At 50.2% G+C, this 15,385-nt stretch overlaps 1 protein-coding gene across 2 annotated transcripts in view; it reads right to left on the bottom strand.

Moving 5' to 3' along the window:
- SLCO3A1 (solute carrier organic anion transporter family member 3A1) overlaps positions 1 to 12,125 on the bottom strand; it is a 295,928-nt gene extending 283,803 nt beyond the window's left edge. For both annotated transcript variants that reach the window (XM_005602811.4, XM_023650742.2), the window contains exon 1: positions 11,570 to 12,125. In XM_005602811.4, the coding sequence (XP_005602868.3) occupies positions 11,570 to 11,749 (180 nt within the window). In that variant the 5' untranslated portion in view covers positions 11,750 to 12,125. The remainder of the gene's footprint in view (positions 1 to 11,569) is intronic.
- Positions 12,126 to 15,385: the final 3,260 nt, after the last annotated feature.

Raw genomic sequence — 15,385 nt, 5'->3', positions numbered from 1 at the left:
GCAAACAGTTTGGCTTTTCCTTCCTTTTTTGTTCTTCATCAGACCCTCAGACCATTTTAGGGTCCTCTGCTCTTCCTCTTCTCTGGCATTGTGGGTTGAATTGTGTCCCCCAAAAGACACGATGAAGGCCTACCTCCCAGGATCTGTGAATGTGACCTTATTTGGAAACAAGGTCTTAGCAGATGTCATCAAGGTAAGATGAGGTCATGGGGGTGGGCCCTAAGCCAATACGACTGGTGTCCTTATAAGAGGAGGAGAAGGGAGAGACACAGGGAAAATGCCATGTGAGCTCAGAGGCACAGCTTGGAGGGGCGCAGCCACAAGCTAAGGAACGCCAAGTCCAACGGCCACCATCAGAAGCTGGGAAGAAGCAAGAAAGGATTCTGCCCAGAGTCTCAGAAGAAGAGCGGCCCTGCCAGCACTCTGATTGCAGACTTCTGGCCTCCAGGATGTCAAGGAAATAAATCTGTTGTTTTAAGCCACGCAGTTTGTGGTAATTTGTTATGGCCCCAGGCAACTAATACACTCGCTTTCTTCCTTGAGAAATGCCCAGAGAACATATTCAATATTCGTCCACCCTCCCACCTCAAGGCCCAAGTCCACCTCACAACCACAGGATAAACTGTCAAAGCCACCTGCTCCCTACTACACACCACATCTTTCTATATCCACGGGAGAAAATGTAACCCCCATTTTGGTCTAACATTGGAGATACTGAAAATGTTCAAGAATGACCCTACCGTCCTATGAACGCCACAGAAAGAAAGTTTTAAATAAAATATATGAAGACTCCACTCCCCTATCCCCACTCCCAAATAAAATACAAAAGAGCTCAGAACTAGTCCAGGAAGGTGGGAATTAACATACAGTCCATGGCAAAGGTGGGACTGGATCCTTATGGCCTGTAAGAGGCCAAGAGCTCAGCTGCATTATCCACCGAATGAGGATGGTGGGAAGCTGACAAAGGAGGGAGCTAGAAGAAGGGTGTTAACAATGCCCGTCATGTAAGTCTAGCACAAGAGTCCCACTTGACAGTGAGCTGGGTTTTGACTCCCAGGAGCATATCCTCATGGAGGTCTCACAGATCTGACTGTGACATCCTGCCAGGGCTGGTGAACTGTGGCATTGTTGGGGTCAGAGGCCAAGGCAGGGAGGTAAGAACAAAATTAATGAACAACCAGGAGGTGACAGAGCTAAGCTAATACCCGTGACCACCACAGCTCAGCTCACTCGGCACGAAGAGAAAAGGAGCCACAGAGGCGACAGACCTGAACACTCAGCTTCCTTTTCTGGGCTCTAAAATGTTTCACTTGTCACACTGAACAGTCTCCGTGAGAGCCTTGGGTGCCAGGGGGCCTTGAGTTATTTTTAATTGCTGCCTTGGTATTATTATTTTTAAGTGACAAAAACATTCCCCAATGAAATTCAAAGTACCAGAAGACAAATATATGTAAATGTATACATTTTTATCTGTTCACTAAATTAAGGATAGGTATGATGCTTATTAGGAACACTGTGTCTATTAAAAAAGGAGGAATGTCTTAAAAGAGAGTGATTTTTTTCCAGCATTCGCCAAAACATTAATCTTATTTGTTTATAATGATTATTTCCAAAAATAAAATTCTTCCTGCATGCCTTACCTGCTCACACCTGCCAGCTACCGTGGGCTGGCTCTGGAGGGTGGGCTGCACATTTGGGTAAGTTACTTAATTCTGTGCCCTGATTTTGCCTACAATAAAAGTAACAAATGCAGAGCTTCTGCAATGTTATCTTTAAAAAGACCTACAAATGGGTCTTTCAAGGCCGGCCAAGGCCAACCTCGGGACACAAGGACAACACACCTACTAGTCAGCCAATTCCACCTGTGCATCTGAGAAGTTTCTCGGGGCTGCATTTGGACTTGGCCCAAGTGCCGCTGGCTCCACGCGCCACTCGGAGCCCGGGTGCACCAAAGCAGACCTCCCCATCTGCTCCACCCACTGCAAGCTGCAAAGCTGCTCACTGACTCTGATCTATTTATATGCATCGCCACGGATTGGCACAGGTAACTGGAAGGTGCTAATTTATGTTTTTTGTTTCCAGAAGATATCCTTTCCTCGGCTGGCTGAGAAACGTGCTGTTGGCATGTTAAGCCTCCTAACCGTCATCATTTTTACCAGCGCTGGGAATGCAACGCAACACGCCACATAATAAATCATGAGGCTTGCCCTAAATTTTTTGCATAAAGATAGGAGAGACCTGTCTGAAGCTCTTCTATGTCCATTTCAACTGGTCTATCTATTTCCCTTTAAGACTTTTTTTCCCCAGCACTCACCCTGGCCAAAACATAAGCTCCTTGTCTACAGCACAGGAGGCTGGAAATCCGAAATCGACCGTGTGGTGCGCTGCGCTGTGCACCCCACGCATGTGTGGCTTTGAGAAGAGGCTGGTGTGATGTGCCACACTGAAACACAGGCACATTATGCAAAACAAGACACAGTACATTTCAAGTGCCACCACAGCAGCTCTTCAGGAAATGAAATGGCCAAAGGATGGAGCCCGTCACATTCAACAGTGCTTGTGTTCCAGGACATCCCATGGAACCGCACAGCAATCTCTAAAGCCAAGCTTAAAGGGCGCCTGCCCTCTGCAACCTTGATAGGTGTGGTGACCAGAGATGCAGGACAAGCTTCGAGCACCCTGGAGAGAAGAGGGCTGGTGCTGAAGCAGTGGCCAGCCAAGTTCCAAGCCGATAGCTCGAGGTGGCTCGATGGGTCTACTTCCAACCATTCTCTGACCCAAAAAGCCAACGGAGAGATGAACTCATCAACACCCTTCTTTATTCTACAGGATGCCTCACAATAATGGAATCTTACATAATAAAAACATATGGGTCCGTGCTTAGAAATTTTTATCTTCATTAAGGGAATTCTTAGCAGGGTAAACACAAGATTCCAGGTACAGTATTTTAAGGCTTATATAATCAGTCAGAGGGAAGCTTTCCAATTTCAACTTGCTTATATTCAAGGTGGTAATTTCTCATTCTCAGCAGCTGAGGATGGGCGAGCAGCAGCGTCAGAAGTGGGGAGCAAAGCCAACAACTGGAGAAGGAGCCTAGTGTACCTAAGCCCTTTCCAAAATGGGGAGGAGGAGGGAAAGACAATAGCCATTCCCAAAAAGACTGCACAATAGTCTTTCATTAAAAGACACCATTGTCACACTGTTCTCCCTACACCAACCTTGCAAGTGCAGAAATGGAGGTAAAAAATCATCATTTCTACCTTCCTCAGGTTCCTGTAGTTGCGTGGGCAGTGACTTAGGGAGCAGTCTGCTCACTATAGGACAATATTCCCCAGGACTACTTGTTGAAAGCCTGCTCAGCTGCTTCCTATTTCTGCTAACTCTGCACAACCAGGAGCTCAAGTGCCACAGCAGCCTTTAGACCTAGAAGGAAAGGTTGCAAGGGTTACCTGGACAGCCAGGTTCATTATCCAGAGACCTGTCCTGAAGGGCAACTTGCCAGACAAACCAGAATCTGCCGCCACACAGCACAGAACTCACATGGGGAGTGTGGGTGGATGGGTGGATGGGTGGATGGGTGGGTGGGTGGGTGGATGGATGGACAGGTGCTCTGAGAATCCTGGATGCAGGCTATGGCTGCAACCCATCCAAGCAGGCAGTGGTGCAATTGCTGCATCGCTAGGGTGTGGCCGAGGTCTAAGTTACTGTGCAGTAGCGCGAGTCCATTCAGAAGCCTGGAATATGCTGTTCTTCTCTCTATGCATCTGTCTATCATCCAAAGAGCTGGCCCCACCCCCACCCCCTACCATTCAAAAAGTAGGGCTCGTAGCAACCTATGTAGCCTTTTGCTTTTAAATATTTTCAATGAGTGTTGACTGGAAATCATAAATGAGACCTTTGTTGTAAGCCCAGGAAAATTCTAATGACCAACAATTACATCTCAGACAGGGAAATAACTATTCCCTGTTCAAAAAGGAATGTCCGGTCATTTAAGAAACATCTGGGTTGGTTACCATCATTTCCATTAAGGAACTGAGCTACCAAACCCTCCATCAGGAGCAGCTTCCTTTTCAGAAGGGCTCAACTCAAAGCCACAAAGAAGAAGCAAAATAAAGAAATAGGGAACAGCCAAGTACAGACATTCTGCCCACATCCAGAGGGACATTTCACTCTGCAGGTTGTCACCAGAACGCCCAGAACCAAGGCTCCCCATGCTCACTGACTCCACGACCATGGCTGCAGAAGGCCCAGCACTTTAGAAAGCTGACAGGTTTCCTTCCTCGGGGAAGTCGACACAGGGCCACTAGGGTCTTGGGACCCAGGGGTCCTCCGAAGCACGTTTACTCTTATGAAGCCCGTGGCACTTGAACGTGAACCTAAGAACTCACCTAAAATAGATGCTGCAACTTGACCCACTGAGAAGAGCCCAGTTCCTTCCCCATCCTTCCCAAGGACAGGTGTGACCAGACTGGGGAAAGAACGCTGCTTCCAAAACTCCAGATGCAACGAGCAGGCCGTGCAGAAGGGATCCTCCTAAACAATCTATGAGCCATTAGCCAAGAGGGACGGCTCCACGGGATGAGAAACAAGACTGTACCAAGAGTTCATGTGCTCTGCTTCTGAGAAACCAAACAGGATCAAGATCAGGGAAATGCCCACAACTGAGCCCTGCTTAACACCGCAAGGAGACCAAGGGGAAGACAGCGGGTGCAGAGTGAGACCCGGGCCCTTCCTGGCAACCAGGGCTGAGACGCGAGGTCGCACGTCTTAAACAAGGCTACCTGGAGGGCAGCATATGTCCGCAACATGTGCCCGTGGTTCCCCCACCCCCGACACCCCAGGATCCCCTGAAGTGGACATTTTTCATCCAGAGAGGCAGAGCAAGCTACAAGAGCCCTGATCTCCAATTTGGCAAATCAAGCCCAAGCCCCACCTAACACCCCCAATCCTCAGGTCCCTGGGAAGGACTTCTGCTGTAGCAAGGTCAAGGAGGAGGGTTATGCCATCATCATTCAAGCAATTACTGAATACCGCACCCTTCGAGAAGCACTCTGTCACATGCCCACTTATTGAAATCTCTCAACCATCTGTAAATTACACTCTATCATTATCCCCATTTTTCAGATGAGGATATTGAGGCTCAGGTAAGTCAATCACTAAAAGCTGATAAGTTAACAGATCCAGCTTCAAACATAGGCCTTTTGACGCCAAGTCCAACATACTTTCCACTGCTCCTCAGCCGCCTACAACGTAGAAGATCATTCCAGTCTTCACCCTGTGGCCACAGACCAGAGCAACAGCTCCCGAGGACCTCCCACAGCGAGGCTTCAGGGTACCTGTGCCTCCCAGGCCTCCTGTGCTGACCTGCTCCACCCACCTCAAAGCACCCATCGTCTTTAAGCGGTCAGCATAACCCTTACCATAGTGGGCTCCTCTCCCACACGACTGTCACTTTTATAGCATAAGATAAAATGGGCTGATGTCATCATAATAAAGGAATAAAAAGAATTAGTAACTTATTTATTAATACTTATTTCTTGCTTGTAAAAACTTTCTACCTCCCAGACAAAACATTCACGCAGAATAGGAAACCACTTGAGTGCACAATTCACTACACCAAAACCAAAGGTTAAGGGAAATAATTTTATTTCTCATCGGTTGGGGCTACATAGTTATTATGTTTGCAGTAAGTATGTGTAACCGTATGAGTATTAACAATAATAGCTAGTATGTATGAAGCACTATACGCCAGTTAGCGCTCAAAGTGCTTTACAGGCACTGATGCAACTCTCTGAGGGTAGGTACCCCCGTGATCCCAGTTTTAAAATGAAAGACCAAGGCACAGAGAGGTTAAGTAATCAGCCCAAGGTCACAGAGCTGGTAAGGGGAAGAGACAGGAATGAATCCTGGGTCTTCTGACACTCATCCCATGAGCCACGGCTGCCAGAGGTACATGCCTGGGAGTTTTAACCATCTAACTTTGGGTTTTAACCTTTTAGCAACACTGCCTCTCATGTTAACACATAAACACTTAGATTACATAAAATACAAGTGTCTTTGAGCCACATCAACTCACTTATCCCGTGAACCAAAGCCACCGATTCCACTTTTTTTTCCCTGTTTATTATCTATTTTGTAGATTTGGATATAGAAACAGAAAGCAAAAATAAACTAAAAGAGGAAGGGTGCTATCTTTCTGGCCTGCCAATTTCTTAGAGGGAATAAAATATACGTGACTTGTCTTCAGGGGAGTTCTAAATCCACGTGTAAGCCATACAATCAAAATTACCATTGAAATGTCCCTTCCCATGTTCCAAAAAGTACAGAACACAGTACTCGGTGAATGTAAGCCCGTACAAGAACATGTAAATATATAAGGCGCACAGGAATATACAGAAAATAATAGAGGACATACGCAAAATGTGAGTGAGGAGAAGTGAGGGTATGTACTTAGAGTGGACTTCATATGAACACAGTTATTCAAGGACATGTGCTCTTGAATCTGTGCAAGTTAAACGTGTTTGTGAAGTTGGCGGTGAGGGGCTATAGAAATGCTGCTAGTACAGAGTTTTAGATTCCACCACAGCAAGGGGTGACCGCCTTTCACACACACCTGCCTGCCCACGGTCCCCCCTTCCTCGCCTGGCACCTCAGGGAGTCCTTAATCCAAGGATCATGGTCAGCCCAGTAGGAGTCCTTGCCACTCCCATGGCCTCTGCAGGAAGCCTGGCACAGACCGTAAAACCAACGTTGCCAGCCTCTGCCCGCTCTCTGTAACCAGCAAATAACACTCACAGGACTTCTACGTGAAATGCATCTCTATCCTCGACATTTTTGCAACGTTACACTTACGCATCCCCAGGCCAGTCTGGAAAGGGAAACCGGGTGCTGAGCAAGGCAGCAGCTCCAAGCTTGCTGTAAGATGAGCAAGGTAAATGCACAGAGACCCGCTTGCTCAAGCTGCCCCGGCCCAAGGACTTCGTGCAAGAGGAAACTTACCCAGCCTGACACAAGACAGTGTTGTTCCCACAGCAGGCAGGAAGATGCGGCGTAAATGCTGAGCCACTGATCAGCAAGGCAGGGCCACTGCAGAGGGCTCCGGGTCACCCTTTCCAGAAGGGCTCTCCAATTGAAACGGGACAGAGTTACAAAATTCAGGAAAGAGACCTTGTTCACTTGACAACTAATTCCATTTCTCTGTTAAACACAGAAGAGAAAACCTGCATAGAAACTAAGGTGTGTACAGAAAGCTGGTCAAAAGGAATTTTCAGAAATACTTTTTTCCCCTTCGTAATTATTAGCTAAACATTTTCAACCAAGCTGTAAGAAGAAAAAAAATCAGGATAATTTTATTTCTTACTACCTGGGGCTATATAGTAATTATGCAAATGACAGGGAATTTGTCACTTTGAGGAACCGTAAGTGTGTAAAATAATTTGATTAAGTAAAATACAGTTGCCTTAGTCATCATACTAATTTGACAAGGACTTTAAAAATGTCCCTCAGCTATCTGCTTCTCAGTTAGATATGCAAAAACCCAGCTTCAAAACGATGCTTCTTTAGGGAAAAAAAAAACAAAAAACAAAGCAAAGAATAACAAATCCAGCAGTTTCACCTCAGCCATCAATTGCAAGCCCACTGAATGCTCTGAGGCCTGAAAAAACAAGTGACCATAAAGCGGTGAGATGGAGCTTTGCGACACACACTCAGTCATTCGTCTATTACTCTGTCACTACAACCTCAGACTTCATATTTCAAACTCTGAAGAGGGGAATGCCCAGCCTTGGTTCCTGGGAACCGCCTGTGCGCCCCACCCAGAGATGAAACTGGCCTTGCTAAGTTTTCATCCAGAGGAAATTCAAAGGCATACGCACATGAGCCTCAGTGACAACCCCCCAGAGCTGTCAGAGGTTTTAATTTCCTGTACATATCCTTATCTACTCCAGTCCTCAGTAACTTGATCACATCCACCAACCTCTGTATGCAGGGCTGCCGGCAGCGAACGGCCTGAAACACTTCAGTGGGTCTCCAAGAAACACCGTCAAGCGCACACAAAATCACTCTCTCTCTGTGCGCTTCCCAGCTACCTGCACCTTCTCCAAACCACCCAAGACTTAAGCAGATGTTACATCCTCGCAAGTAGGTCAGCTCAGACCGGAGCCACCCGAAGCAAAGACCCAAGCAGAGGAAAATTAAATTGCATTCTCTATTCAGCCCACGATGACAATCAAACTGAACAGGTCTCTCTTCCTACGCTGAAAAAAATATTTCATAGCCAGTACCAGCTAAGTAACTAAAGAGAACCATCCTGTGGACTACTGGTTTATCTGAAGCATGATTTCCAGTTAAAACAGTCACAAGGGTAACAGATGTCAGAATCCACAGCCGGGCCAGTTTGTACCCAGATTACCTATCACTGAGCCTGGGCACAGGATCAGTCTTCTGCGCTTCCCTGGGAGATCGCGACACCCAGGCAAAAAGTTCCTAGACGACGATAGAGCTTAACAATTGGTGGCTTTCTCATACACAGTTTCCTGTCCTTGAGTTTCCTCCCTGGGCAGGTTCTCGAGGGAAAACACACAGACACAGACGCACATGTACACATACACACACGCACAGAGTCCTGCTTTGCAAAGTTGCTTCTTAAATCACAGGCAACGTTGTGCTCCAGTTCCGCAGCTGGGAAGCCTACACCAGCATCACCGAAAACACAGGGCAATCTGTCTTTTCAGAAAGTAACGGGAGAAAGGAAACGCAGCCTCCAAGTAAAAAAAAAAAAAAATGGCATCTGGCAAGACAAGACAAGAAGGTAGCTGCTTGGATTTCTGGAGTCAAATAGGAAATAATGTCATTGGCAGAGAATCTGTGATCACCCTCCTCTCTATGAACGTAAGTATTGTTGGCAGTGTCCCAAAGTGTGCCCTTCATCAGGTATCTGCAAACGCTTCCTCAGAGGGGCAGACCGATTGCCGACATAAAGATCATATATGACACACACCTTGCACACGGACCCTGCATGTGTGATCACCTACAAACACGAGTTCTCAAGTTTCCTAAGCAAGCCCTAATGAAGGAAAAGGGAGAAATTCACTTTTCCTGCAAACAGCCTGCAACACTTCATTCTCAAACGATCCATAAAGAAGTCTCAGAAAGCTGCAGAAATAACAAACTTTCTATTCCACCTCCCAAATAACAGATGAAGAGAAAACTCCCAAGTGGCCCAGAAGAGCAAAACCCACGGCGAGCTGACTCAGTCAAGCCTAGCAAGCAAACTATTTATTTTCATGAGCTTCAGATGGCAATGGAGAGTCGAGGGCAGCTGGGCAAGGCACAGCCCTGAGCACCTTCTGCCTCCACTCCTAGTAATCAGAATGAATTCAATTTCCTAGGCCTGTCCTCTCCTGGGCCTCCAGCTGCTTTCTGCTGGTCACCTGTTGACTCCTGTTACCCTACCCTTCCGAACCAGGCTTTCCATCAGCCCCGGCTGGACGTGCCAGGAGGCCTCCATCAGGTGGACTGAATTCCTCCCGTGCCTGCCACTTGCTTACTCTGGGATTAAAGTCAGCTTCCTATGTCCTGGGGCCAGCCCTGCCTCTGTGCATCCACCACTCCACCAGCCCTCTGCTTCTTAACTTCTCAAGGAGCTGAGGCCACTCCTCTGGGGGAGGCCCAGCTTCATCTCTTTCTAAAACCCCTAGATCATTGCCAGCTAAAACTAAGCCCAGGCCTTTATCACTCCTGGTGTGAAAAGTTCTGTTGGCTCTTGCCGCACATGAATAATGCACTCTATTGAACAAAACTGGTTGGAGGCAAACAAACTGTTAAACTGGAGACAGCCGTTGATATCCCAATTACCTCCTTTCAAACACAGACCCACCCGCTTAGGGGTTACACACTTTGCATATGCTACAGTACAGACCCACGTGTATTTTATTAGCGTACATTTGCAGCCTACTTAGACAAGTACTTAGCAATACACGGTACCTATTTTGATATTTTAACAAATTCCCTCCAAGGAAAGTCTGATAAACTGACCCCCAAGAAATGGTTATTCCCTACCCCCAAAACTCCAAAGGCCACAGGTACTGTCTGCAACTGTGTATTGTAACTATAGACAAAAAGTGCATTTTATGAAAAAATCTAATGAGAAAAGAAAATGTGCTTTCGGCCACAGGGTTCACCTGCAGCGTACAAGTCACTTCCATCTCACAAGGAGCAAAAGAAATGCATTTGATTTTCAGAAGTCCTGTAACTCTGTCACCCCAGGAAGCCAGCTGAGTTTGAGCCCTCTCTCACAACCACAGAACCCACTTTACCCCACATCAGAGACCAAGCCTGCTTGTCCTTCCCTCTGATGGCAAGCCCCCAGTCTCAGGAGATCGCTTATGAATGGCCCACAGCACCCAGCGCCTGGCCCTCATTAGCCGTACCCCAAGGCCAGGGATGGGGGTTTTAGTGGTACCATCAGGAAGAGCATGGTTCTTTCTCTGAATGTGCTTATCCAACAGCCAAAATCTTGTCAGATTCTATCTCCATCAAACTTGCCCACTAACACTCAAAGTCTGTGACATTTGATTCCAGTTTCGGGTCAATAGCCAAGGAGTGATTTAACCCTATACACTCTGAAAAACCTCTTCCTGTTTCGGAAGGGCTGTCCTTGGGTCTGGATGTCACTGCCTGGAACTCACGCTGGGACCACCTGCGCTCAGCAGGAGAAAGTGGCAAAGTAGGTATTTGACAGTGCTGAGTCATTACAAGCTGGTTCCTCTGATACGTTATGCACCCCTGGGCCGTTTGAGCACTAATACCCCCTTTCAGAAAGGCAAATGAAATAGCTGTACATTGTGCAAAATAATGCAACCCCCTTGTGGGCGAGAGACAACGGTAGGGAATTTAGGTCGAAGAGCGGGTAGCAGGAACTACACAAACTCGCAGCTGCTCTCCAGGTACCGTAACTTTATCCCAGACGCTGAGAGATGGCTGTTGGGCTACACAGTGGCAATATTCCCTTGCAGCCCAGCTCAGACCAGGGCCACACTCGGGCGCATTTTACTCTAAACTGTTAAATCCCCCTGTAATTGGCGGATGGAGAAAGCGCCGGGGGAACATGATGCATAATGGATTTGTTCTCCAGGCGGATGGAATGGAGAGTCGAGGACGCAGGATGCCAACTGGCTTTTCTTCCCATGTGCAGGTCATCCGAAAACCGCGATGCCTTCCTCTCCAGGGGGGCTCCTGAACTCACCCTCTGGCTGCGCTTTCAAGCCGGGAGAGGAATAGTTTCACGCCCACCTGCCCGCTGCCTCTCCTCCCCGGGTACCCCCAGCCCCCGCCGGCCGCACGAGCAGCTGCCGGCATCCGCGGTCCCGCCTGCTCCCGGCTCGCTCGGCAGCCCGGGCCGGCAGCTCCCCCGGTGGCCGCCTCTGCACCACTCGCCAACCTCCACGCCGGGCCGAGGTCATGCCCGCCTGCCCCCGGCGCCCGGGCGGCCCCCTCCTCGTGCCAGCCGGCCGCCCGGGGAGCCGGGCTGGGGAAAGGGCCCCGCGGCGGAGTTGGCACGGGGACTCACCAGGTAGGCGCCCACCGTGCCCTGCGCCAGCATCAGGGCGCACTCGGACACGAGGAAGATCTTGATGTTGGAGAAGCAGGACACCTTCTTTTTCTTCTTCTTGTTCCTCTGCGCCTCGTCCCCCTGCAGCTCGCCGCTCCGGCCGCCGCCCGACGAGCCGCCCGGCTTCTTCCCCTGCATCCTTCCCTCGCTGCCGCCGCCGCTTTCCCGCTCGCCCCGGGTGTCGGGGCCGCTGCCGGGCGGGGGTGCCCGCGGCGAGGCTGCGTGCTGTCCCCGCCCCGGGTCCGCGGCGGCCGCCCCCGTCCTGCCGGGGCTGGAGAGGTGGAAGGCACAGCTCCTCACTGCCGCCGCCGCCGCGCTCGCCCCCTTCCTCCTCCTCCTCCTCCGCCCTCCCCTCGCCTCCTCCTCCGGCTCGGGCTGTGCCAATCACAGGGGCTCCTCGCGCCGCCCGCCGCCGCCTCGCCGCCCGCGGACGCCCGCCGCGGCCATCGCCCGCTTCCCCTCGCCCGCGGGCCGCGCCTGCCCTCGCCTCCCCGGCCTCCACCCGAGGCCCGGGCCTCGGTCGCCGCTGCTCGCCCCCGCCGCGCCGCTCTTCGCTGCCCGTGCGCCCCTGGGGAGGCGCGAGGGGAACCGGCTTGGGGCGCCGAGGGCAGCCCTGCGGCCGAAGCGGGGAGGGTCCCGCTGCCCGGAGGACTGGAGGGAGGGGGTGTCCTTGCGGAGGAAAGAAGGGGGTGCCCCAGAGAGAGGAAGGCGGTGCCCGGCCCCTAGGTGGCGCTGCGGGGCACGGGGCGCCGCCGCGGACGCTGAGTGGTACTGCAGGAGGAACTGGGGCCCCAGAGATGGGGTGCAGGGGCGCCCCCGCGGGGCAGCGACCTGGTGCTCCGGCATCGGGGCGCTAGACTGGAGGGGAGGGGCTGTTTCTAGGAAGAGAGAGAAGACCGAGGACCCAGGAAGAGGTTGGCGCGCGCTCTTCCCCTCCGCCCCGGTATCTCTGGGGACAGATGTTGCGCTCTGGGGTTTGGGGAAGTGCCAGAGGTCAGAGCCGCTTGAGGCTTCTGCAGCCTGCGGCCTCTGCTCCTGCTCTACGGAGCCATTCAGCGTAAACAACCCCAGACCGAAAGGAAAGAAAGGAATTGAAGCAGTGCAACGAGGAAGTTCGGTTAATCCATGGAGAGCCGCACAGATTATCAGTCGCCCCCAGCCATGGTGTCTAGGCAGCTGCACGGTCGCAGCGACCCCGGCAGAGGGCCTTGTCTAGCCCTCCATCTGCCTGGAGCCCATCCTCAGGAATGAGGCTGCCCAGGCTGGAGCCAGCGGGGAAGAGATTAGCCGCGGGCCTGCCTTGGTCCCCACCCCTCCCCTAGCTTTGTGGCCGGGGGCCGCCTTCCTTGGCCTTGGCCTGAATGCCCGGGGGCCCGTGGCAGCTGCTCTTTATAATCACCAGGAGTTTGGGCCTCAAGTCGCTACGGATAAGATTTTGGAAGCTCAAAGGAAGCTGGAAGGACTGGACAAGTACTAGGAAGGACTCAGCAACTTCTGCCTGGCCCTTCGTGGGGGTTCCACCAACCCTTGGAAAAGCCCTTCCTTAATAATTGTGTCAAAGAAAATGATCCACTCTCTGAGGCTCTGGTGTACCAGTGCAGGCTTAGATTTGAAACTGAATAGCAATTAACACTTCCATAATTTTTACTTACTCCCAAAGAGCTTGAATGAGAATGGATGGTGTAATGGTGGGGGTGTTGTCTTGCCATACCGTTTAAATATAATCTGCTGCATCCTTCTGTGGTTCTAGACATGATCTCACTTGGTGTCCCTGTCAGATGCTCCCCTCCCCTTGTCTGGGCTGTCTTCTATCTGAATTGGCTCCCCCCACAGAGGTCTTTTTCTGTTTTCCCCAAATCTTGTCATCGGGGCTACACCAGTCCCCAAGAGTCTGTCGCCTTACTGGAGCCCCTCCTCCCTTACTCCCAGCACCCTCCCCTCACGCATAGCCAACTTTCCTGCAGAATCCTGCCTCTCACTCCCTTGGCCCTTGCCATCACTCTGGCATCCTGGGAGCCCCTCCTCACCTTTTTCTGAGAAGACCCTTGATGGGCCAGCTCCCTTCCCATCCTCTGTGGCTGTGAGCCCCAAGCTGAGCTGAGACATTTCGCTTGTCTCTGAACCCTGATCCTGCTGCTGTTGGAAGGGCATTCAGAGTCCATTCTAGTCTTCAAGTCTTGTTTACGTACTTTGTAATAACTAGAGCTAATGTTTATTGTGTGCTTACCCTGGCCAGGCATCATTTGTTCTAAGTGCTTCACCGGCGTTTACAATTTAATCCTCACCACCTTTCTCTAAACTAGATACTATTATTAGCCCTCTTTTACAGATAAGAAAACAGAGGCCCAGAAAGACTGACTAACGCTACCAATGTCATGAATCCAGTAAATGGCAGGGCCAGCCTTGGAAACCAAGGTGTCAGCTGTCACAGTCCTGGTTCTTAATGACTTGCTATATATTATCTTGTTTATCACCCACTAGTCTGTCTCGGGAAGAGTGTAATTCATATTGATCCTATTTTATAAATGGAGACTCAGAGATGTGTAGTGACTAGCCCAGTGTCACACAGCTCAAAAGGGACAGGACGTGAATCCTAATCTCTTTGCTCTCTACCACATTGCCTCATGTACAGTCTGAGAGGAGCCCAGGCTTTTTTCAGTTCTGACCATTTGTTTTAGGTAAAAATTTAACTGTCTTTAGAGAAATCAAACACTGTCACTGTCAGAGAGAGGATTTTGGATGAGGGTTGTAGATTCCTCCTGTAATTAAGGGTAAGCAGCCATGAAAATAATCCTGTGCCTGAAGCCTTAAGAATAATCAAAGTCAGCCTGAAGGAAATCAGGCGTGAGCCTCGTGACTGTCAGAAAGAAGGAATTTAACACGTTCAGTTCCCTTCCTTCCAGCTCGTCCTTTATTTACTCACAGATCGGGGTCCAGGGATGATGAGGGGCGTGTACAGGCAGCAGGTGCTTCCACTGGGCTTCTCTCCTGTGAAGACAGTGGGAGCAGCAGAAAGACAGTAACGTCCTCGTCTCTGCACAGCATGTGACTGCTGATGGAGTGCTGTGACGTGCTGTCAGATCTCATGACAGGAAGAGCTGATCCTATGAGACCCATTCTACTCGTAAGAAAGAGCAACAAGTGGCCTTTTGGAGCTCGCAGCTAGCAAGTGGCAAGAATTAAAACCTGCATTTTCCACCCCAAATTGGTGGGACCCCCAAGGAGGAGGAAGGGGATTAAGCGGGGGTTTAGACCCCCCATGATCTGTGGTACCCCCTCCAACCAGCCTCTGAAATGGACAGTTGACCATCACATGAAGAGCAAGGCAAACAGAGCTTAAACACCACCCAGCACCTCAACTGGGCACCTTACATGCGGCCTAGGAGAAACGCTGTGGCCACCACTTCCCAGTGGAGCCTGTTTCGTTCATCTATCCTCCTAAGGGTGGATGATGGATTTAGGACCAGTCAGGACAGTATTATGAATGACTCTGGGACCCTTGTGATTATGTTGGCCTCTCAACTACTTTTCTGGGCCAGGTGACTTTTCTAAGTTAGATGAAAATATCGCTAGCTAAGGCTGTGGTTCCATGATTCCCGCTCTGTTGGCTACTAGAGGTATCCCAAACACTGAGAAGCCATGTGATCTAGACATCTGATCTAGGGAAGCAGAAAGAAGATTGGATGACAAGGGAAGATAAACTGGCTTTTGATTCCTAAAATATTGATAAACTGCCTGTAAATGTTTAGTAATTAGGATTGGGAGAGTTTTTCT

This window comes from Equus caballus, chromosome 1 (genome assembly GCF_041296265.1).
Source record: "Equus caballus isolate H_3958 breed thoroughbred chromosome 1, TB-T2T, whole genome shotgun sequence".
Lineage (NCBI taxonomy): Eukaryota > Metazoa > Chordata > Mammalia > Perissodactyla > Equidae > Equus > Equus caballus.
Note: the sequence above shows the minus strand (reverse complement) of the source record. Positions and strands in the feature narration are given on the sequence as shown.